This window comes from Natrix helvetica (genome assembly GCF_964273705.1).
Source record: "Natrix helvetica genome assembly, chromosome: 4".
Lineage (NCBI taxonomy): Eukaryota > Metazoa > Chordata > Lepidosauria > Squamata > Natricidae > Natrix > Natrix helvetica.
Genome location: NC_138550.1, coordinates 121,282,784 through 121,306,598, shown reverse-complemented (window position 1 = coordinate 121,306,598; position 23,815 = coordinate 121,282,784). Strand labels below are relative to the sequence as shown.

At 38.4% G+C, this 23,815-nt stretch overlaps 1 protein-coding gene across 1 annotated transcript in view; it reads right to left on the bottom strand.

Moving 5' to 3' along the window:
- Nucleotides 1–370: 370 nt before the first annotated feature.
- The window catches only part of LAMA3 (laminin subunit alpha 3), a 142,711-nt gene continuing 119,266 nt past the window's right edge, over nucleotides 371–23,815 (bottom strand). The window contains exons 60-75 of the mRNA XM_081950278.1: nucleotides 22,650–22,791; nucleotides 20,065–20,181; nucleotides 15,551–15,678; nucleotides 14,186–14,294; nucleotides 13,132–13,272; nucleotides 12,894–13,024; nucleotides 12,402–12,533; nucleotides 10,489–10,630; nucleotides 8,381–8,541; nucleotides 7,178–7,367; nucleotides 6,101–6,244; nucleotides 5,649–5,808; nucleotides 5,288–5,418; nucleotides 3,883–3,976; nucleotides 2,838–2,957; nucleotides 371–1,088 (exon numbers count right to left, since the gene is read on the bottom strand). Of these exons, the coding sequence (XP_081806404.1) occupies nucleotides 943–1,088; nucleotides 2,838–2,957; nucleotides 3,883–3,976; nucleotides 5,288–5,418; nucleotides 5,649–5,808; nucleotides 6,101–6,244; nucleotides 7,178–7,367; nucleotides 8,381–8,541; nucleotides 10,489–10,630; nucleotides 12,402–12,533; nucleotides 12,894–13,024; nucleotides 13,132–13,272; nucleotides 14,186–14,294; nucleotides 15,551–15,678; nucleotides 20,065–20,181; nucleotides 22,650–22,791 (2,188 nt within the window). The 3' untranslated portion in view covers nucleotides 371–942. The remainder of the gene's footprint in view (nucleotides 1,089–2,837; nucleotides 2,958–3,882; nucleotides 3,977–5,287; nucleotides 5,419–5,648; nucleotides 5,809–6,100; nucleotides 6,245–7,177; nucleotides 7,368–8,380; nucleotides 8,542–10,488; nucleotides 10,631–12,401; nucleotides 12,534–12,893; nucleotides 13,025–13,131; nucleotides 13,273–14,185; nucleotides 14,295–15,550; nucleotides 15,679–20,064; nucleotides 20,182–22,649; nucleotides 22,792–23,815) is intronic.

Here is a 23,815-nt window from a genome sequence, read left to right as displayed (position 1 = left end):
GGTTTGCTCGGAGGGTCGTTTTAAGCATTCCGAAGGCTTCAGGGAAGCCTCCGGACGGTCCCTGAAGCCTCCCGAGGGCCTCTGGGGGGCGGGGCAGGCTCTTTTCGCCCTCCCCAGGCTCCTATAAAGCCTCTGGAGCCTGGGGAGGGCGAAAAAAGGAGGGTCGCGCGTCGTGCGTGCATGCGCACTAGAGGGGGTTGCACATTGCATTATGGGTGCAGCACGCCTGCACACGACCCCCCTGCGCTCCCCCCACTTGTGCACGTGAGCCAAAAAAGGTTCGCCATCGCTGCTCTATACACTTATTGTCTTTATTCAGTCAAACTTTTTGATTAAAGTCAATGGAAGTATGTAAGTGCAATAAGCATAATGATATTTTCCAAAATGAAAATTGCATTTATTTGGTAATAAAACTCTTAAGACTATCACCTCCAGTATGCCAAATTTTTTAAAGTGCTTCATACTCAATTTATATTATTTTTTAATCAATCATTAATTGCATATTTCAGCATACAAAAATAATTCAGCAATTCAACAACGTATTTTATTTTTCCACATTTTATCTGTGAAGTCCGGTTCTATTTGTGTCCAAGACCATCCAATTCCTATTTTGAGAGTTCTTTTCATTTCAGGAGCCTTCGGAGTCCGGATTTTTGTCAATGCAATTGCTCTAAGAGTACTCAGCTGTTGTTGAAAGCAAAATACCACCATATTACATTGGAAGGTCATTTTATATTTCAAGTGGCTTTATCATTTTGTTGCACACAGGACAACAAAAGCTTCAAGAAACCTCAAAGAAAGGCAACACAGACCACAATTATGAAACATACTGAACTGTGATGGAAACAAGGGCAAAAGACAATAGAAAGAGATCAAACCATATTGTGGCTATCCATACAGCACATTAGATAGTTTTATCCTCAGAAGATATATATCGAACAGTTAATAGACAGGACATCCTTCCAGGCTGACAACACCATGAATGTTTGACATTTTGTTCAGTAAGATAGATTTGTCATTAATTTTCATATTCTTTAAACAGCCATGGAACACATCCTGAATTGGAAGCCATGGTGTTTCCAAATTAACTGTAAAGACAAAGCACAAAAATTAATTAAATATACAATGTATGAACAACTGGATATTGTTGAAAATAACATACTCTGAGAAATTTTAATATTTTTATCAATATATATTTGAATGAAATATACTGTTCTTTTTTCCATTTAAAGCAAACTGATAGTGATGCATAGCAGTGCTTTTACCATTTTTTCAAATTTGCAATAATACGTATTAGATATAGTCTGCTATAATATACATATAGGAGCCATTTCTCTGACCTATTTAGGATAACTTTGTGAAGAATTAAGGAACAGTGACAATAATGATGATGATGATAACAATAATAATAACAGTGAAGTAGCTAGCTGATTTGCTTTCTCCCTCTCTTATTAACACATATATTCACAATAGATAAGGTACACTAGTAAACTTTGTATAAAGAATGTGTGATACCGAATGTTTGAACATTTTTTTGCTAAACGGGTGAGAAATTCAGAATAATCCTCACTTTTTGTCATCTATTAGCCAGTTGGAAGATGACATTCAGGAGCTTCTGGAAAGCCATAAACTCTTCATTTGTTGTTTACCATGTATAGCCACATTATTCATTCTAATAACTAAAATATTATACTACTTTAGTTGATCTGAATGGGATTAATACACATTTATGCAGATAAGCAAATGGATGGGTTTCCTATGAGGAAGACAAGTATGATATGCATTTTGCTGCTTCTTTTTGCAAAGAGGACTCCATTGAGCTACATGTTGCACTCAAAGCTGATTTGTGAGTATTTTCCAAATCTTGACATGCATAATTTCTAGTCTCCTCTGATAACTAATATAGGAAGAAGATCCTCAACAGCAAAATGGTGACTAAAATGAGTTCTAATACAGTATGAACAATTTGGGTGATAATGTGGAAAGTCAGAATAAGGGAATAACAGAATACCAGAGTTGGAAGGGACCTTGGAGGTCTTCCAGTCCAACCCTGCTCAAGCAGCATATCCTATTCCATTCCGAACAAATGTCTGTCCAATCTCTTCTTGAAAACATTTATTGATAGAGCACCCACAACATCTGGAGGCAATATGTTCCACTGATTGTTATCACTGTCAGGAAATTTCACCTTATCAGGTTCTTCTGGTATTTATTCTCCCAAATAATTGTAAGTGTCATCCAAAAGTAATCAAATATCCTAAGATTTACAGTATAATCTTGAACCAGCACTTTAGGAAATGTATGGTACCTCTGTACATCGTTCCTTTCCCTATGTGTGCATACATGACAATGGTATCATAATTACATAGTTGCAATTAATATGTCTCATTTAAAAATGTATGGTAGAGTGACAAGAAATCCTGATCAATATTTAGAATGTATGGTTAGAGGGGACTGTAACCATTCTTTTGTTACAGCTGTGCCCAAAATATATTGTTCCTTCTGACAAACATCACTACCGGTTGAATCAAATAAAGGAAAATAGAATCGATGAAATCTCCCTTCCTGATGTAAAATAGTTAGTTGAGAACAAAGCCATTTCTCAAAATGACAACAAACCCCCTGCCCTTGAATGATCTGATTATTTTTGACCTCCAGCTCCTGCACATGTTTATTTTAAAAATGATAATAATATACATTCAGGCAATTCACAATGGAGTTTGTTTTGATCATCAGAGAGAGGAAAGTTCATAATGGATGACACAAAAACATAGCTGTTTTTAAATGAGGATTATCATAGTTACTTATTTCTCTTCCAAAAGAAAGAAATATCATACCTGGAATTCTTCCAAAATAGAATGGCTGAGCATGACTGGTAGAAAGCTTAGGTGATAGTGCAGCAGTATAATTTCTGTTTGTGTCTACATATAAGTTGATAATATTCTGCTTCCGAGCCACTATAAAAATCAGATCAATAAATCAGTTCCATATCCCACCCGAAACAATAGCTGACTAACTAATTAACTAATTAATTAACTAACTAACTAACTATAAATAAATAAATGTTTTTCATTCAATTCTGTTTCTCAATGTAGCTGAAAATAATTTGCTTTATAATCTTCTAAGTCAATCTCTTCAGTGATGGGCAAATGTAGTAATCATGAAAGAAATCTAAGAGGAAAGTTATGCTACACTTCATGAAATATGTCTCATATTTAAATGTTCTGTTATATCTACCTCCAAGTTGCTCTTCTACATTTATTTATTTTAAAAATGTATACTGAGCCTGCCAGCCTGCCTATCCAACTCTACAACTACTCTTATGGAGTTGGTTATATTTTTATCTTGCAAAACTTGAGTCTTGAACCTTTTGCAGAAATAAGTTAATTAAGAAGAAATAAATCTCAAGGAAATCAGGCTAAAACAGAAAAAAAAATTGACACTCCCTTCTTTCTCTCTTTTCCCTTCTATATTGCTTCTCCAAAAGGTAATTTTCTCTCTTTTCCCTTCTATATTCCTTCTCCAAAAGGTAATTTTCAAAGGAGAAAATAGATTTTAGGCCAATATTATTTTTAGATGACATACAATGTCATCAGATACTTTTTTGTCATAGGAATTTGTTACAACATTGATTTCTCTATTATTCAAAACATCAGAAAATTATCAAGGATACATTATAAGGAAAGCAGAAAAAATAATTGTACCAACTTTCATATATCTTTGTTATGCATAGTTTTAGGCAAAGCCCTAGTTGTCTATAAGGATTACTTTGAAAGAGTTAAATTTGTCTCTTGGAAAAGAACATATACGTTTGTGAAGTTCTTTCATATTGACTTAAACTGCCCTCTCCGTAAACAATTAACAAATGAAACTCCACCATACCTGCTACAGAGTGCCACTGTCCATTGCACAGAGATTGCTGAGGTGTGACGGACAGAGAAAATTTGCCAGCACCATTATTTCCAGAGGCAGTGACCTGTGAAAAGGAGAAACCTTTTCAATTACTACCAATAATAAGAATACATTTAAATATAAAAATACACACAAGGAACACAGCTTTGTCAGATTTCCCTGAGCTTTACTGCCTAATATTATCAGCATCTTTAGAACAGACTGCCATTCTTCAGATTGCTATGCTTCAAGAAGGTTACCATCTGCTGAGAATTCCCAGAGAAAACTTTTTTAAATGCTATATTTCACTAACCTAAGGTTCTTCAACTGATTTTCCCTGGGTTGGATTGCTAATTTTACTGGTCTCTGATAATTTACAATAACACACATAGAGGAGAGTAAGACAACTGGTACTGCCATTGACAGGAAAGGGATAGATTTTATCAATCTCAGAAGCATCCACTCTTGCACATAGAACTCAACAACAATCTTTCAATATAATCCCATCCATAGAGCTGAGGTAGCTGCAGTTTGGCAGCTCAAATCTCACCAGCTCAAAGTTGACTCAGCCTTCCATCTTTCCAAGATGGGTAAAAGGAGGACCCAGATTGTCGGGAGCAATATGCTGACTCTGTAAACTGCTTAGAGAGGGCTGTAAAAGCACTATGAAGCGGTATATGAGTCTAAGTGCTATTGCTATTGATATCCAAATATTGTTTATAGAGGCCACCCTTTGTCTTCCTTTTTTTTTTGAAGGGGGGGGGTCATGCCAGACTTAACACTATTGTATGATTTGTTTTCTGTGGTCTAATATCTCAATTTGTAAAAGTAAAGAATATGAAAACCACACCTCCATAAAGTGTCTTATCTTTGCAGATGATGGCTTTATCTGGAATGATGACTGCATGTTGTAGGTATTCAAATAAAGGGGCTGCTATGGAAGGCAAAGCTAATTACAAAATACTTGCTTCTCAGGGAGGCAAACTTTGAAATTTTTCTAGGTCATTTTGTCAAAATCCTATGATAATTTTTACCATTTTTTCTTTATTGTTTTCCGAGTTCACCCTCTAATAAGGCCTAGGTTGTATCATTTCATTCTTTAAGTATTCTTAAGGCCTGTGTAAAGCCAGGGGCCTTCTAGTAAATAAAGTGATGGACAGACTTCCTTTGTTTGATGCCAGCTTCCCACTTCAAATCCTTTTAAATAATCAGATGAGGCAGAGGGCATAATAGGCAATACATTGGGCGATCACAGCTATAAAAGATCCCCCAAAAGGAGACTCAGTGGTAGTGCATTTCAGGAATTCAAGGCCAGAATCATTCCCACTCTCCCAGTCCACACCACAATGTAACATTTGAGATAAGGAAGAGGAAACAAGTCAAAAATCATTCCTACCATGCCTCCTTCCATGTAAAGAGTGAAATAGTTTTCTTGACTGCTGCCAACATGGATTAAAATTCCAGTGGAACTTCTTGGACGGATGCTAAATGCAATCCTATAGTCTATGTTTATTAAAAAGGTGTTTTCTGGAATTTAAAAAAAGGAATAGTTCCATTCAAAAGAAAATTAAAAGTATTAACTCAATTTCATACTGCTTCCTACAAGAATTCTTTGAGTAGCAGCTTTAATAAAAAGGAGAAGCTCTATGGATTTCTTTCTATGTGTCCATGGTGCTGTGCTTCATGTGGTAGGATGACAACATACTGTACATGCAGAATTTTAGATCAGCATAAATAACTCATTCTATTACACTCACCAATCACAATATATCCTCCTTCGTTGAAAAATGAAACACCATTCTCCAAAATATTGTCCAAGCAAGGCAGGACACCATTGTTTTGCTGGTAAGTATACATGTGTTTTCTCCCAATTTGAAAGTTTCTCAAGCAGCCCACAAAACTCTTCTCTGGAATATTCTGAAGATACATACACCCAACATAGATTGGAATAATAATATTATTATATATGTTATATTACTATCTTCACCCCATGGAGTGTATAGGTTAAGATTAGTAGATGTCTGGCAAAATGAAGACAGTCCAGTGGCAGTCAAGTGGAAAGATGACATGAGTATTATACTATAGCTTTCTATTAATAACAAGGAATTGAAAGAGAAAAAGAGACATTTGCTGCCTTGACAATTATAAATGATCTGGGGTAAAAAAAAAACAATTTTAAATTCATATTGAACAACTTCTCCATTATTACCTTAATGTTTAATGATGGAACAGCTCCTAGATATATTGATGCATTTATCTGGGAATAAGGATAAGAAGATGGCAGGTTTCCTTCGTGAGTCTTCAAACCATCGATTACTAGGCGTATTTTGTTTTCACTAATACTGAATGTCACCTTTTCAGGAGAGAAACATAATCTTAAATAAATATAACAAACAAATAAAAAGATACTATATAGCATGCTGTGGAATATCCACAGTATATTGAAAGCAGAAGCTATTTATACATTAAACTATGTATTGAGTTTTGAGGCTACCTGATTCCAAAAAAGCTCTGGGAAACTTACAATATTTAAAATACATAACCCAAGAAGCATGCCTGCCCACACTGAACCATATCAGGAACATTTAAGAAATATTTTCAGGGTACTCCAAATCCTTGAACATCAGGCCTAGAAACCAATCCAGGTCTTAAGAGACTCCCAGAATCCTTGTAGAGAGGGAGGGCCGGGACTGCAATAGTGAAGCCATGTTTGTTTAGTGCCACATGGTTGCAACATTTAATAAAGGAAGGGGCCAGAGGTGGGTTGCCAATTTCTTTACTACCAGTTCAGGCGCGCTCCCGTGCGCGTGATGCTTCTGTGCATGCGCAGAAGTGCCTGGCCGGGTGGGTGGAGCATCCCACCACTGCTACTACCGGTTCGGCAAATCCAGGCCAAACCATCAGCAAACCACCTCTGCAAGGGGCCTAGAGCATACTGGACAGACAGAAGGAACTGGAGGTACAATAATGATTGGCGGCATGGTTCTCACAGACACGTAAAAGACACTTTTAGAAGAACTTTTGCATCTCAATGAAAGACAATCTCAAAACTTGCAACATAAGCAAATTTTGATTAATCTGCTTTTTGGGGAAAATCCTAATTTTAATTAAACCTTTTTTAAAATAAAAAGATGCTCACAACTTTACAAGAAGGTATGCAGTTGTGCCCAATAGTGAAAGCTTTGCTGACTTCTGGTCTTGAGTGTCTAGACATTGTGATACATTGATATATTCTAATAAGCAATAAACAGCTGTTTAGAAAAAAACATAAGTAACCCATCCTCACCATATGCCACTGTCCATCACTGTATTTGGCTTTGCTCTTGATTTTTATCTTTTTTCCATCATAGGCAACTGCAAGGACATACCGCCCTTTTGAAAGGTAAAGAGCAACATATCTGTTCCCCATCTGATCTCCCATGAAGAAGACCATTCCCCTAGACGATGATGTACGAACATCAACAGCAAAATGGGATCTTGAATATATAAACATATAAAAAATAAGAATCAGAGAAGGTAGAAAAAGAGAAATCTAGGTAGAAATAGAATGTGTTTTACTTCTCATAGTGTTACTATTAATGCTCTGCTTCTACAGTTCTTAGCTGGTTTGCATTCTGATTTTTTGTTTGTAAAAGAGGTATAAAGTTGAAGCCATATTATAATAGAAATGATTAAATGTCATATCTTTTTATATTACTTCTATTAAATATATTTTTTTCTTTAGGACCTTGTCTGTAAAAAATTACTTAAGGTAATGAGGAACACAAAATATAAGCTTGCATATAGACACATTGTGTATAACAACAAGACTAAACATAGGATGAGAGAGAGTGTGATGTGAATATATATAATGCATTTGTGTTACAACCCCTGGTATGCCCAAATATGGGAGGGAGCTCACTACTCCCTCTTTCTGTCGTTCGGCTCATTACAGAAGACCATCCAGGCAGAAAGCCATATTTTTATTTTTAATGTTGCCTTTTTATATTTGTGTTGTATTTGTGCTGATAAATAAAAAAGGGAGACTAGTATAGATCTATTTCAAGCTATTTAGCTCTCATCAGCTAGCCATACCCTTACTGGGATTTGCCCTGCTTCGAATCCCAGTAAGGGTATGGCTAGCTGATGAAAGCTAAATAGCTTGAAATAGATCTATACTAGTCTCCCTTTATTTATTTATCAGCACAAATACAACATATATATATATGTCATTCTGTAATGAGCCGAAGGACAGAAAGGGGGAGTAGTGAGCTCCCTCCCATATTTGGGCATACCAGGGGTTGTAACACACATACATACATACATACATACATACATACTTATTTATTTATTTATTTATTTATTTATTTATTTATTTATTTATTATACACATGTTCATGTATACATATATGCATATATTCCAATGGATCAAAAGTTTGGACTTTATCTGAGGCTTAAATTTCAGGTACTGGTTTTCTATTTAGAGCAAAATAACAGTTAAACCCATTACCTGTCTGTTGATGTTTGGGATATTGAAAACAACAAATAAGTTCCTGGATTATTGCCAAAGTGGTAGGCTTCAGGAGCAAATTTTAACTCAGCATGCAAAGGACAGCCATTCTTGTTCTGCTGTCTATTTGTATCTGTCAGATAGGCAATATTTTTCCTCTTCTGAAAATGGAAATAAAATATATATCTATATTTAGAATTGATGATTCCAGGAATATAAGATAGAGTTTATTAACAGGAAAATCATTCAGGCTTATGTTTTTCTTACATTAATCATGAATTCATTTCTCCTTTAGACAGATGCACAACAAATATTATTATTATTTGGATTATTAAAAAATTCACTTCTTAGTTCCTATCACATATCTTTTTAGAGATAGCCTTCAAAATCAATTCATCGGTACTAGAAATTTGATCCTATTATCTTCTAAATTTTCAATTTGAAATTTTTATGTCTCATTTTATGTCTCACCCAGCTTCTGTTCTATTCTTTAAAATGCCATATATATATTGTAAGACAGCAGTCTATGAGTTTACGAAAATTACTTAGTTTTTAGTTTAAAAAAAAGAGAGGTCTATAAAGATCTTAAACCATTTGCTTCTAATTAAATGCTATGAATATGTATTCATATATCTTTCATATATGGTTGTCCTCCACTATCTTCCAGAGTTTGCCCAAATTCATGATCAACGCATTGAAGACACTATCTAACCATCTCATCCTCTGCTGTCCCCTTCTCCTTTTGCCTTCAATCTTTCCCAACATCAAGGTCTTTTCCAATGAGTCCTCTCTTCTTGTTAAATGGCCCCCAAAAATGAGCTTCAGTTTCAATTCTAGTTTATGACCAGGCTGCCATTTTCCTTATAAAAAGGGAACATTTCATAGCAGATTTATTTATGAAAGCCATCATCTTCACCTCTGAAAGAAACAGCTGTTACTTTGCGATAAAATTGGTGGAGTACGTTTCCCATCTCATCTAAAATCAGTGCATAGACATGGAATACCTATTACAGTGATGGCGAACCTATGTCACACGTGCCACAGGTGGCACATGGAGCCATTTGTCAGGGCACATGAGGCGCTGCCCTGTCAGCTGGCCAGCACGCATGTGCACGCTGGCCAGCTGAGTTCACCCTTTTTTAAAGCCATTTTTCACCCTCCCAGGCTCCAGAGGCTTTATAGGAGCCTGGGGAGGGTGAGAAGAGCCCCCCCCCCAGGAGGCCCTCTGGAGGCTTCATGAGCTTCCCTGAAGCCTCCGGAGCACAAAAAAACGGCCCTACAGGCAAACCGGAAGTTTGGGAACACACTTCTGGTTTGCTCAGAGGGTCGTTTTGAGCGCTCCAAAGGCTTCAGGGAAGCCTCTTGATGGTCCCTGAAGCCTTCAGAGCACTTAAAACAACCCTCTGAGCAAACTGGAAGTGACACCAGTTTGCTCGGAGGGTCATTTTGACTGCTTCGTAGGCTTCAGGAAAGCCTCCTGAAGGTCCCTGAAGCCTCCGGAGGGCTTCCCAGGGGGCGGGGGAGGCTGTTTTCGCCCTCCCCATGCTCCTATAAAGCCTCTAGAGCCTGGGGAGGGCGAAAAAATCATGCAAAAATGGGGGTCGCGCCTGTAGTGCGCACATGCGCACTGGGGGGTTGCGCATTGCATTATGGGTGCAGCACACCTGCACACTACCCCCCTGCACTCCCCCCACTTATGGCACGCGAGCCAAAAAAGGTTCGCCATTGCTGACCTATTATATTGAATTATCTCTACTTACTCTCCCATGAACAGATGCTGCCTTAATGTTGATAATTTGCTATTCATTATGGGACAATGCTGCAGAGACCATTCTGAATATATGTGCCCTAATTGTATCCCTATCAGTTACAGTTGGTATTTGGGCTTATAAACTTTCAGTATTAAGTTAAAATTTATTCCCTCCAAATTTTGGTTGAATGTTACTACTTTTTTTTTTTTTTGCTGCTTATAATTTTACATGGCCTTTTGTTTATTTTCTGTATTATTTTTCATGATACATATAGGTAGCAAATTTTATGTACAGTTGTACATTGTAACAGAACTCACAAAATTAAATAATTTTCTTTAACAAAACTTCATTTCCAACCTTTGAAAACTTTTGATGGTGTGTATCTGGTAATTCTTTCAACAGCATTGGCTTTTGTCGTTCTGGAATCATACAGAATCCTAGAGACACATCTCTTCTAACAGAACCAGTTAAATTTTGAACCTGAGCAGGTAGCTGTGAACTAGTATGGAGACAAAAAAATAATGATACTGATTATTACTTTCATAGATTAGTTAAGAAAAAGAACTTGCTGAAAGCAAAGCATGATATGGATAAAGAAGGATCATAGCAATAACAAAAAAAGGCTAATTTCAGTATATTCAGAATAAAAGGAAAAGAATAAATGAACTAGTTTTTCATCTGAATAATACATTAGCTGCAGATTTGGAAAGGAAAGGACTAAAGCTTGAGTTTGAGAGATGCATGGGCAAGAGGTGCCTACTTTGAATTTAAATCTCCAGGACCAGATAGGAAAAAAGTATTTTTCTAAAATTAATTACATATTTTTTAAAAAGAAGGAAAAAAAACCCTATCTGGTCCTGGAGATTTAAACTCAAAGTAAACAGGAACAGACAAAACACTAAGATACACTAAAATGTAGATGAGGTGATACATTTCTAATCACATATACACTATATTATATACTTTTTCCTGGCGATAGGAAAACACTAAGGGAAACAGAAGCAATACAATTGATAAAAAATAAGGCTGACTGGCATTCTGCTTAATATAGCCTTATCTTCTTCTAATATGGCATGCTGTTGTAAATCTGGTCATTAAAAACATCATAAAAATCTATATTCCAATAAAACTCTTGTGACTGTAACTGTAACCTTTAAATGAATGAAACGGTGCATCCTAGGGAAAACCTTTCCAAACAAGGTGCTCAAAAGCATTAAGTTACAGAATGCAGGGACCCATTCAGAGGTGGTATTCAGCAGGTTCTGACCCATTCTGGAGAACCAGTAGTGGAAATTTTGAATAATTCAGAGAACCTGTAAATACCACTTCTGACTGGCCCTGCCACCATCTATTTTCTGTCTTCCGAGTCACAGCTGATCGGGAGGAAATGGGGATTTTGCAGTAACCTTCCCCTGGAGTGGGATGGGAATGGAGGTTTTACAGTATCCTTCCCCTGCCACGCCCACTAAGCCACGCCCACAGAACCAGTAGTACAATTTTTAAATCCCACCACTGGACCCATTATTCCCACAGAAGTGAAATTTTGGAGTTCTTGCTCTTTCAGTGCTGCTGCACTGCTGCTGTACAGCATCACTGCCATAGTCATGTGATCTTCATTTACAACATTCACTAACATCTTCCCACAAGTCAATAGGGAAGCAGAACAGAACAGAATAACAGAGTTGTTCTGGCAAGCTTGCAGGGAGAAAGGGATCATGTGACTGTGGCTAATGGAAGCCAGAGTCGCATGATCTAATAGAGCATATCAGTGGGTTTGGAGTTGCAACTTCTGTCCTGGGAACCTTCCAGAGAGAAAGTCAATGGGAAACTTTGCAGGGAAGGTCACAAGTCCCATACCCGTACAATCTCTATCGGTCCCTCTGCAATTGCAAATACTGTGTTTCCCCAAAAGGTCTTATTTTCTTTTGATCCCCGAAATAAGCACTTGGCCTTATTTTCAGGGAGGTCGTATTACTTTTGAGGTGCAGGAGGCAGCGAGCGTGGTCACCTCATGGCTGCTGCTGTGTTGCAATATTTTCAGGGAGGTCTTATTTTCAGGGGAGGGCTTATTTTAGCACATGCGCTCAAAAGCCCGATTGGGCTTATTATCCAAGGAGATTTTATTTTTGGGGAAACAGGGTATATCTGAAAGGATGATCCAATGGGTCATAGGTTGTTTAATATTTTTAAAAATCATGTTGAAAATGTTGTGGTTTTTTTTCTATTAAATAAATTACCATATATAAACTATGATTATATAATATACATACCGTTCTATAAAGACATTGGACATACACCCTTCAAAGTCACCTCCACCCAGTTTTATTGGTCGATTCGTTGATTTCCTTTCAGGAGTTACAACTGTTATTGAATTAGGTATATCGTCAACTAATAACTTCAGCCTAGAAGGACAAAAGTATATAGAAGAGTGAAATTAGCCTGGCAAAACTATTATACCTAAATAATACTTAATTATTTAATTAGATTATCCCCTCTAGGAACAGTTACCAAAGTTCTCATTATATACCATATCACTATGTAATTTGGCTTAGAAGCTAAGTGCCACCCCCAACACAATAATTTTGTATTTTGTTATTGATAATTCAAAAATGCCTGTGAAAAACAAGTCATTGTCAGAATCCAAATCCATTGATATATTACTTCTAATGCAGTTTAAGCATTCACAACTAAGCATCAAATTAAACAATAAAATTATATTTTGACCAAAAAAATTACTCAGTGTAATAATCATTCAAACATACATATCATCTTCTTTTATCACTATTATGTAATGCATTGAACCAATTTCACATTTTTTGCTAGATTGGATTGTTTCATCAGCCAGGGTTACAATTACATAGCCGTTTCTTAGGAAAATGGTAAAATCGGCAAGCTAAAAGGAGGAAAAAGAAACAGTCATTAAAAAAAATATTGAGATTTTGTAGGAAACCAATTTGACTGTATTTTAAAAGACAGTAAAAGATAATTCATCTTCCTTACCCTTGTATTATAATTTAGTAGCATTCCATTAACTGCCAATGTGTGAAAACCAAATCCAACTTGGAAATTATCAGGGAATGGAAAATCTTTATCACTTAAGTCAAGAACTCCATTCTTGAAAAAGTTTGCAGTTCTCATCAGCTAAAAAATACAAGTAGATGATAAATACTTCCTTTTAAAAACAAAGTGAGAAATCTTTATTTTGCTTGCTTCTCTATTATTTATAACAAGATTAACAGATCTTTCATATGGTGAGATTTATACATTTCTGGACCATATAGGACAGGGGTGAGTTCCTGCCAGTTCTAATCCACAAATCTACAGTGCCATTTAGAACCAGTTCCAGCTCCCTCCCCCCGCCTGTCGCACATCATCAAGATGAAGAGCGAGAGGAGGAATTCTGGGAGTTGAAGTCCACAAGTCTTAAAGCTGTCAAGTTTGAACACCCCTGGGGGTTTTTTTCTAAACGGTTAGGGGTGCAAGGGTCTTGTAACTTGACAGCTTTAAGACTTGCACACTTCAATGCCAGAGTTCCTGAGCCAACATGACTGGAAGAGGAATTCTGGGAGTTGAAGTCCACAAGTCTTAAAGCTGTCAAGTTTGAACACCCTTGGGTTTTTTTTCTAAAGGGTTAGGGGTGCAAGGGTCTTGTAATTTGACAGCTTTAAGATTTGTGTGCTTAAAATGCCAGAGTTTCTGAGCCAACATTTTGGTTGCTAAGCAAGAGCGTTGTTAAGTGAGTTTCACCACATTTTACAAATTGGCCACGCCCACCCAGTCACATGGCTGACAAGCCACTCCCATCCGGTCACATGGCCGGCAAGCCACTCCCACCCAGTCACATGGCCGGCAAGCCACTTCCACAAAGCAGGCCATACCTACAGAAGAGGTTCTAAAAATTTTTGAAACCCACCACTGATATAGGGCCATAAATCCCATAGCAAGTCTTCTTTTAGAAATATTTAGAGGTATTACGATCAAATAATTAAAAGGAATTGTGATTAAAGAATTGTGAATATTATGCCAAGTAATAAAAGAAGCGGTGATTATTTACCTTCCAGTCATCCGGGCATTTTCTGCTGACGCCAAAACTTTCAGAGAAGCTTTCAAATGGGATTTTAATATTCATGCACCCACGAAATGGTGGTGTGGATATATTAAACCTGCTTTCAAAAATAAGTAAATAAGAACAACCAGCAAACCACAGCTTTAAAGTTGATATTATGCTAATCTCTTGTCTTTTGGGGTAGATAAGCTACCCTCCACTATCAGAATGAATTCCATAAACCAGGGGTGTCCAAACTTGGCAACTTTAAGACTTGTGGACTTCAACTTCCAGAATTCCCCAGCCAGCTCTGCTCTGCTGGCTGGGGAATTCTGGGAGTTGAAGTCCACAAGTCTTAAAGTTGCCAAGTTTGGACACCCCTGCCTTAAACTATAGTTGCAATTTTAATTGCCTCTTTGGTCTAGTATTTGGTATTGGCACCACGTTAGGAAGCAGGAGACCATGAGTTCTAGTCCTGCCTTAGGCATGAAAGCCGGCTGGATGATTTTGGGCCAATCACTGTCTCTCAGTCCATTTCACAGGGTTGTTGATATTGTGGGGGAAATAGGAAAAGGAAGAAGTTAACCGCCTTAAGATATTTATAAAAATAATAAAGGTGGGGTAAAAAAGATCTAATAAATACTGTAAATAAACTTTTCAATGATGTTGTTTGAATTTTAAATGTCTGTGGTGACTGGACTGTTGAGAATTCACCATACAAGAGAAAACAAACAATTCTTACTCATCTTTAAATTATGTCTGTGTGTTTCTCTTCAAAATACATGTTTATTCGAAGAATACGGTATTTTTAAAATTATACATAGAAAATAAAGAATTTTCTTCTTACCATTATTTATAATTACATATGTTTATACCAAGTGCATTTTTGTACCAGAAAAAAAGTATATTATGGGAAATTCTGGAATTCACATATATAATCTAAAACTGTGATCATCCCCCTGAAAAGTGCTGACTTCTTTTGGGAATTTTTTTTTATTGTGTGTTGCCCTCAGATCATTTGAACAGCAAGCTCCATTTCCAGAAAGAAAAAGCTTTAGTTAAAAGTTCTTCATTCCAGCTTAGAAGGAAAGAGTTATTTAGTCATCCAGCTGGAAGTTCTATTCTTTCTGTTACCTTACATTAAGCATGAAGAACTTGTAACCTATCAAGCCAAATGCACCTCAGTCACTATATAAAGTTGCTTCTAGATGATTGGTAATATCCATACAGGTATCAATCCCAAACCCAAGAAAGAGGACAGTCTCCAGTTAAACCACAATCCAGGGGCGAGAATGCATTAAGCACGGCCAAGGTCTTAACATGCATCCTTACTACTCTGCACCAGTCCTTATCTTCCAGATGGTTGCCACTCACCGTTCTCTTAGATAGGTTGGAATTCCTCCCAAGTAATATGAATCAAAATTAAATGTATTCGCGATGGCAAATAATCTAAGTTTGTCAATCCCCAAACTATATTGTTTGGGGGAAAGGTGTAAAATAACCTGAAACAAATAAAACAATCAGATTTAAAGCCTTTTGTGTTATTCATTATTTTATTATGATTTCAACATTTACATTCACAGATAAAGGTAAAGGTTCCCCTCGCATATATGTGCTAGTCGTTCCCAACTCTAGGGGGTAGTACCGATCTCCATTTCAAAGCCGAAGAGCCAGCGCTCTCCGAAGACGGACAGATCATCTGGCCAGCATGACTAAACGCTGAAGGCACACGGAATGCTGTTATCTTCTCACCAAAGTGGTTCTTATTTTTCTACTTGCATTTTTTCATGCTTTTGAACTGCTAGGTTGGCAGAAGCTGAAACAAGTAATGGGAGCTCACTCCATTATGCGGCACTAGGGATTTGAACCGCTGAATGGCCGACCTTTCTGATCAACAAGCTCAGCGTCTTAGCCACTGAGCCACTGCATCCCTGTACATTTACAGGTAGTATCTTTATTATTACTAATATTGTGCCTTTTTATATTTTTGAATTAGTTTTTAATAATTAATTCAAACAATGAACTATCAATATTATAGATAAGAAACAAAAATTAAGACCATACTAAAGGAATTTGGGGAATATCTGCAGGACAAAGTCGCTCAGATCCGGAGCGGATGGGCCCCACTCAGTGGACCAGACGGGCCGCCAACAGCGAGTCTTGTGAGACCATCCTGGGAGGAGTTTGATTCTGTTGCCCCCGAGGATTTAGATAGGTTGCGTGGACGGCTGCGACCCACCACATGTTTAATGGACCCGTGTCCCTCCTGGTTGGTACTGGCATCTTGGGAGGTGACCCGAGGCTGGCTTCTGGGCCTGGTGAATGCCTCATTGGGTGAGGGATCCTTACCAACCGCCTTGAAAGAGGCGGTGGTGAGGCCCTTGCTTAAGAGGCCTTCACTCGACCCAATGGAGCTAGCTAATTATCGTCCAGTCTCCAACCTTCCGTTTCTAGCAAAGGTTGTAGAGAATGTGGTGGCACAGCAGTTTCCACGACACCTTGACGAATCCGAGTATCTAGACTCACGCCAGTCCGGCTTCCGGCTTCCGACCCGGGCACAGCACAGAGACAGCCTTGGTCGCGTTGGTTGATGATCTCTGGAGGGCCAGAGATAGAGGTTGTTCCTCTATCCTGGTCCTATTAGACCTCTCGGCGGCTTTTGATACCATCGACCATGGTATCCTATTGCGCCGGTTGGAGGGGATAGGAGTCAGAGGTACCGTTTTGTGGTGGTTTGGCTCCTACCTCTCCGACCGGAGGCAATGTGTGTTGACAGGGGGACAGAGGTCGACCCCGAGGCCACTCACTTGTGGAGTGCCACAGGGGTCGGTCCTCTCGCCTCTCCTGTTCAACACATATGTGAAGCCGCTGGGTGAGATCATCCGTGGTTTTGGGGTTGAGTATCACCTCTACGCTGATGATACTCAGCTGTATATTTCAACTCCAAACCACCCCAACGAGGCTGTCGAAGTGATGTCCCGGTGTTTGGAGGCCGTCGGGGTCTGGATGGGGGACAACAGACTTAAACTCAACCCCTCCAAGACTGAGTGGCTGTGGCTACCGGCACCTCGGTTCAGCCAGCTGATCCCATCGCTGGCCATAGGGGGCGAACAATTGCCCCCTGTGGAACGGGCGCGCAATTTGGGCGTCCTCCTTGATGCCCGGCTGTCAATGGATGACCATGTGGCAGCCGTGGCAAGGGGGGCGTTCCACCAGGTTCGCCTGGTGCACCAATTGCGCCCCCTACTGGACCGGGATGCCCTACGCACAGTCACTCATGCGCTGGTGACGTCCCGCCTGGATTACTGCAACGCTCTCTACATGGGGCTGCCCTTGGGACGCGCCCGGAGACTGCAGTTAGTTCAGAACGCAGCCGCGCGGGCTGTGATGGGGAGTACGAGGTACTCCCACGTAACACCTCTCCTGCGCGAGCTGCACTGGCTGCCTGTGGTTTTCCGGGTGCATTTCAAGGTGCTGATTACCATCTTTAAAGCGCTCCATGGCACGGGACCTAGTTACTTGCGGGATCGCATCCTCCCACATACATCCCTGCGGCCAATACGCTCACACAGGGAGGGACTTCTCCTGGTGTCGTCCACTAGGCAATGCCAGCGGGCGACACCGAGGAGTAGGGCCTTCTCTGTGATGGGCCCAACCCTCTGGAATGACCTCCCCCCCCCGACATTAGAACCACTTCTGACCTCCGCTCCTTCTGGCAAAAACTGAAGACCCACCTGTTCCGACTAGCAGGCCTGGCATAATTCAACTGTCCCTCCTGGCAAATGTATTATATCTGGTTATTTTAGGGTTTTTTAAATTTACTGTATTAATTTTTAGGGGTTTGAATTTATTTTATATCTGCTTTGTACAGTTCTTTTAACTACATTTTAACCTCCTCCATGTCAATTGTCAACTGTACATATTTAATTTAATTTTATTGTATCCTGTTATATTTTGTATGAACTGTACACCGCCCCGAGTCCCTTGCGGGAGAGGGGGCGGTCTAGAAGCATTAATATTATTATTATTATTATTATTATTATTATTATTATTATTATTATTATTATTATTATTATTATTATTACAGTTAGTCAACAGGAAACATAAAATCAACAAGAGGGAAGAGGAAACCAGAAGTGCTCTTTTAAAATAGAGCGTTTTTAAAAGGCCACAGCACAAACTTTGCAAGAAAGATATATTAGCTTCCAGTTCTTGTCTAAAAGAAAATGTTGATATGGCCAACAAGCACAAAGCATTTTCACCCCCACTTTCAAATAAAGATTTAAAATCATTTCCCTTGACTGACAGATGAGCCTTTGCATTATGCCAATTTTTTCTGCTATTACTTTTATTTTGATACTTTCAAGTCCTAATAAGGATTTTAAATTGTTTAAATCTCTAAGACTATATAACTGAATGTGGGAAAGATATAAGATAGTGCAGATTCTTGATTAATATAGTAATAAAAGAATAAATGGACTTTTGCTAAATAATGGCCACAAAATGGAATTTGAAAAGAGACTGACTGATTTCCACAAATTATCTCATAATTGCTGCCCCACCCAAGTTCTAAAATGATTCCTGACAAGTATTCCTAGACTTGGATTCTGAGGCTGTTCTTCAAACTTGCCTTTTCATCTGTGCAGATGGAACTATGGAGAAATAATTCTCAGCTACTACTGAGTAGTTGAGAAGTCTCCTCCTATTAAGAGGAAGGACTCAGCCCTGCATCCTTTGACTGGAAGTTCCAGTCCACAATCATCACAGAGAGACCCATGTTCTGACCTAGGCTTCCCAAGAGCATGAAGCAAACTCCTGGTCCGATAAAAACCCCTTTTATTAATTTACTGTGAATTCTACTGATTCCCATACAGCAAAGTCTTTCCAGGGAGGATTTACAGGTACAGACCTTATCTGGCGTAGAGAGCTGCCAAGGCGATATCTGGAAAACTTGGCAAGGAGTCTCGGAGATTCACAGGCCAATTAAACAAACTGTCTCTTGCAATTCCACTCCCCTTTTGCTCCTCTTTTATTTCCTTTGAGAGGGGCCATTCATCGTCCACCTGTGGTCTTACTCCCAAGTCGACCCCTGCTCTTTAACTGTTCCCTTTGTCTGGCAACTCTGCGCATGCACACACTGGGAACAGGCTCCAACTGTTCGTCTGCTTCACTGATGTCTGACTCTGAAGGCAGCTGATAACTGGCATACGGCTCTGGCTCCCTCTCTGCCTCCAACACCGAGCCCTCTTCAGAGCCTTTCCCAGACTCCAGGACTGGCCCATGTTTTTCCCAACCTCCTCACTGTCCGAATGTGCTGCCAGCTCCACTGGCTGCTGGCGTGCCACAACAACTCAGGTATTAGGTTTGAATATTATAGGCAGAGGGTACATAAGCAGCTGAGGTAATATTTGCTGGCAGCAACTTAAATATGATGTCTTTGCTCTCAGATCTGCATGAAAACATTTTGCTAACTGAGGCAAGCAATAAGACAGCACCCCTCACCTTTTTTATATTAAAAAAAGGGCATCTTGGGCAAGACCGTCTTAGAACCTTCTGATATTAAGATTCTGATAATATGGAGGCTCCCAAACTTGTTAATCCAACTTCCTCCTGGGAACCTTTTGTCTGGGGGGGACGACGATGACAATGACCAAAGTATGATAAATTTGGTGGTGGGACTGACACACAATCCTAATCTCCTACATAATGTTTCCTTATGCTGACATAGACATTTGAGAGCAATACCACATGTTTGTTTTAAGAGTAAACTTTAAAAATTTCCATACATGTAGCTAAGATGAATGAAAAAGCTAGTATATTACAAAGGGGTACGTGTGAGCATTTTCATAATAATAACAACTCAGATTGTTTTCTGCAGAGAAACTTACCCTTTTTGCTGTTTCACTGCTCATGGTTCCATTTGATATTTCTCTTGGAGGTTGTGAATCAACTTTGTATGTGAATATTGGGCGGCCATTTTCAATTCGCAAACTAATAAACTTCTCCTATAATGGTTTATGCAAAATAACACATAAATAGGCATTAATTGAAACAGGCATATTTTTTTATTCTAAATAACATCTAATGTTTATATATTTTCCTAATAGTCTGATTGTTTCAGCTTTCATCTTTTAAAGGGGAAAAAATACATTTTTTCTTCTTAGGAAGAGAAAGAGTGTTACCCTTTTACACAGATTTGCTGAATTCCAATTGTGCAACAACTGGAGAGTTTTGGTGGGAATGACTGATTTAAGCCAATAAAGACCAACATTTCCATATCAAACATACTGAATTTGTAGTTGGATTCCACAAATCCAACTACAAATCCAACTACCAATCCAACTACAAATCCAACTACCAATCCAACTACAAATCCAACTATTTTTTCATTTTTATTCTAGGAGAAAGCCATAATAAAGAAGTAATGCATCTTTCTGCTTTGTAATCTGGACAACTTGTTCCTAACACCAGACAACTAGAAGATCTGAAACTTGAACTAGGAATTTTATATATGCTCATGAACACAGGCAACAGGCCAAGATTAGCAAAATATATAAACTAAAGGGGCAGATATTCTAACAGTTGACTTTGCCTTTTGTTTACTGCCATTCAAGCCCAACCACCCTTCCTATATCTTTCCTTTTCTTCAAGTGAGGCAGTAGCTCATAAAGCATCAGGGATTTGATTTGAGTGCTCAGTCTGATCTTTATATTTACATTCAGACAGTACAATGATCAATTTTCCATTTACTTAGCAAAAAACCCCAAAACAAATGACTTAGCATAAAGTTGCGAGCAGGGGTGGCTGCTACGGGTTCGCCCAGGTTCGGGAGAACCTCCAAATCTAACCCCTAGCTGGCCCCACCCATCCAGCCCTGTCCATCCCCTCCCAGTAGTCTCCATGCGGCCTGTTTTTGATGCAAGGTACGTGGATGGCCCGCATGGAGGCTCGAGGAGGGGGAAAAACAGCCCTCCTGGAAGTTCCTGAAGGCTGGAAATGGGCCCATTTCTAGGGGAAGCAATTTTCACCCTTCCAGAGGCCCGAGGAAAGCCTCCAGAGCCTGCAGAAGGCAAAAATGCCCCCCCCCATGGTTCAGGAGGCCGCCTAGCTACATCCACCATGGCCACACCCACCCAGCAACTGGTCAGAGCCTGTTGCTGAAATTTTTGAAGCCCACCCCTGATTGTGAGAAAATTAAGGTTATGTTTCAAAAAATTCATTGCAGTTGGCATCATAAATTCTCAGGAGGTATTACTAAGCTGATCTGCTTGACACGTTAAGATCTGAAAACTGAGATTCAGAAAATACTATGAAATTTAAGTTACATGCACGTAGCCTAAAGGAAAACATAAATTTTACAGCTCCATAGTTTATGGCTGTATAATTCTCCATGCCATATTTGAATATTCCTAGGTTGGTGAGAAAAACAATGAAGACTGTTTGCGCTATTGTAAGTTTTATAGCAATTTATACTTCTACAAAGTAAAATATATATTACTAAGTATATCCCTGAATGGATTAATTAAATTTATTTCAGTTAATAAATATGATGCAGACTGCAGCTGAGAAAGTAAATTCACAACATTTCAATATCTGTACATCTATATTTAAAATATCTTACAAATTATCCCCTTTCTTTTGGGATTATGTTAGTTAATAGAACTCTTTATGAGATGCATTTGCTATTGTTTAAATCAAATATTACTGAAGAGAACCTGGAGATGAGTGCAAAATGCAAAGCGACATCTCCATTTTCCCACTCGGATGGCCCCAATTCAGAAGACAACATCACACCCACCAACAAACTCCACATAATGGAATGAATGAGGAATTTGGATAAGTGGGGACCACTCATTTGCTAGACATTTTCTATAAGTTTTGATTAAAAATATTTAAGCAGCTATTCTTGTTTATTTAAGTCATAAACTATGAATAAAATAATTGGGTATTTTAAAGCTTCTCCCAGAGGCATTTAGGGCAACATCATTCTGTAAGAGAAAAGTTTTAAATGGATTAAGAATAATCTTCTTTCTATGGATGAAATTTAGGCTCTGGATTGAAGAATATAATGTACATACATACATAGACACAAACATACAAACATACTATACAAATTTATACACTTATGGTACCTTCTGTACATAAATACATACGTATATAATAGCTCACTGAGATGCACTTCCACCAATTCTGTTTGTTTATATGACAAAACTATTAAAACTGTTTATGAATAATTTTTCAAACAATACAGTGTATGTTGGAATCTGAAACCATCAGTTATTTGAATCTGTGTTTCAAATTATTTTCAATGATAGGTTAATAGATACAAATTTGAGGATAGTATCGACCTATTTACATTGTTTCAGAACAATTTATCTGTATGGATCTTCCTTTCCATGTGTCTAATTTCCTTCCTTCCTCTTCTCTCCCATTTTCCAGTTTGCCTGGAAACATTTACATGAATATTAATTACCTGATTTTCTGCAAAGAACACCAACCCGACATCTGAAGTAGTTTGAATGATTTGTTCATATCTTATGAGTCCTGTGCCTGGAGTTTTGATTTGTGCATAACCGATGCCTTCGAAGTAAAATTCAGCAGATTGTTCTCTGTATCTGAAATAAATAAATATGCAGATGAAAATGCTACCATCCTACCAAGCATATTTGATATACCAAGAAATGTTTTAAACAAAGAAAATAGTCAAGCTAAGTGAAAATTGTGTTTCCCTTCATAAGGAAGAAAACTATATGTTAAAGCTACATCATTCCTTCACAGATATAGGTTTTCTTACTGTTTTTAACCGTCCCTTACACATTTATGAAGCTTGTTTCAAACATATTTATTAAATAGGCCACAATTCAAACATCATACTAAGCACCGTGCCCGTTTCAAAATCACAATCAGTGGGTTCTCATAAGGAACGTGTTAAGAAGCTTAAACATGACTAAGAGACCTAGCATGGGATAGTGCCTCAAAGACTAAAGTAGGATAGGGAACTCAGGTTCTTCACTTTCAGCCACTAAAGTTCACTGGGTGTCTTGGGGCCACTTACAGTGTTTCAGTACTCCAGTGCATTGGGAAGGGGGGTGGATTGAAGGAAAAAGTGCTGTATAATCTTGAAGAAAGGTGGGATAGTGAAAGATTTGAAAGATTCACTTAATATAATCTTATAATAAAGATAGAACTAGAATTTCTGGGTGTGTTTCTCATCTGGACTATCTCCCAAGGCTGACCCCATATGAAACCAAAAGCAAACATACCATTGCTTAATGCAATGTGATAGCTCAACCACAGAATAAGGAAAGTATCAGAGAATGCATGTAATATTTTAAAGTGAAGCTCTGCGAGAATTGAAATATAAGATCTATAAAGAATAGAAAGAAGTTTGCCATACAGAAAAGACATTGTCAATAAGCTTAATTGTTGTTTCTTCAATGTGACTTTACACTAATGCCATTCCCTCCATCTCCAAGGTATCACCATTGGAGTTAGTATGCTCTGAAAGATATTCTGAAACTGTCATCTCAGGATGCCTCAGTCAAGGATTCCAATGGGCACTTAATTTACCCAAGCTCAACCCCCCAAAAAACCCTTCAATATTAATTCTAACCACTTGTCAGAAAATACTTCTTTGCC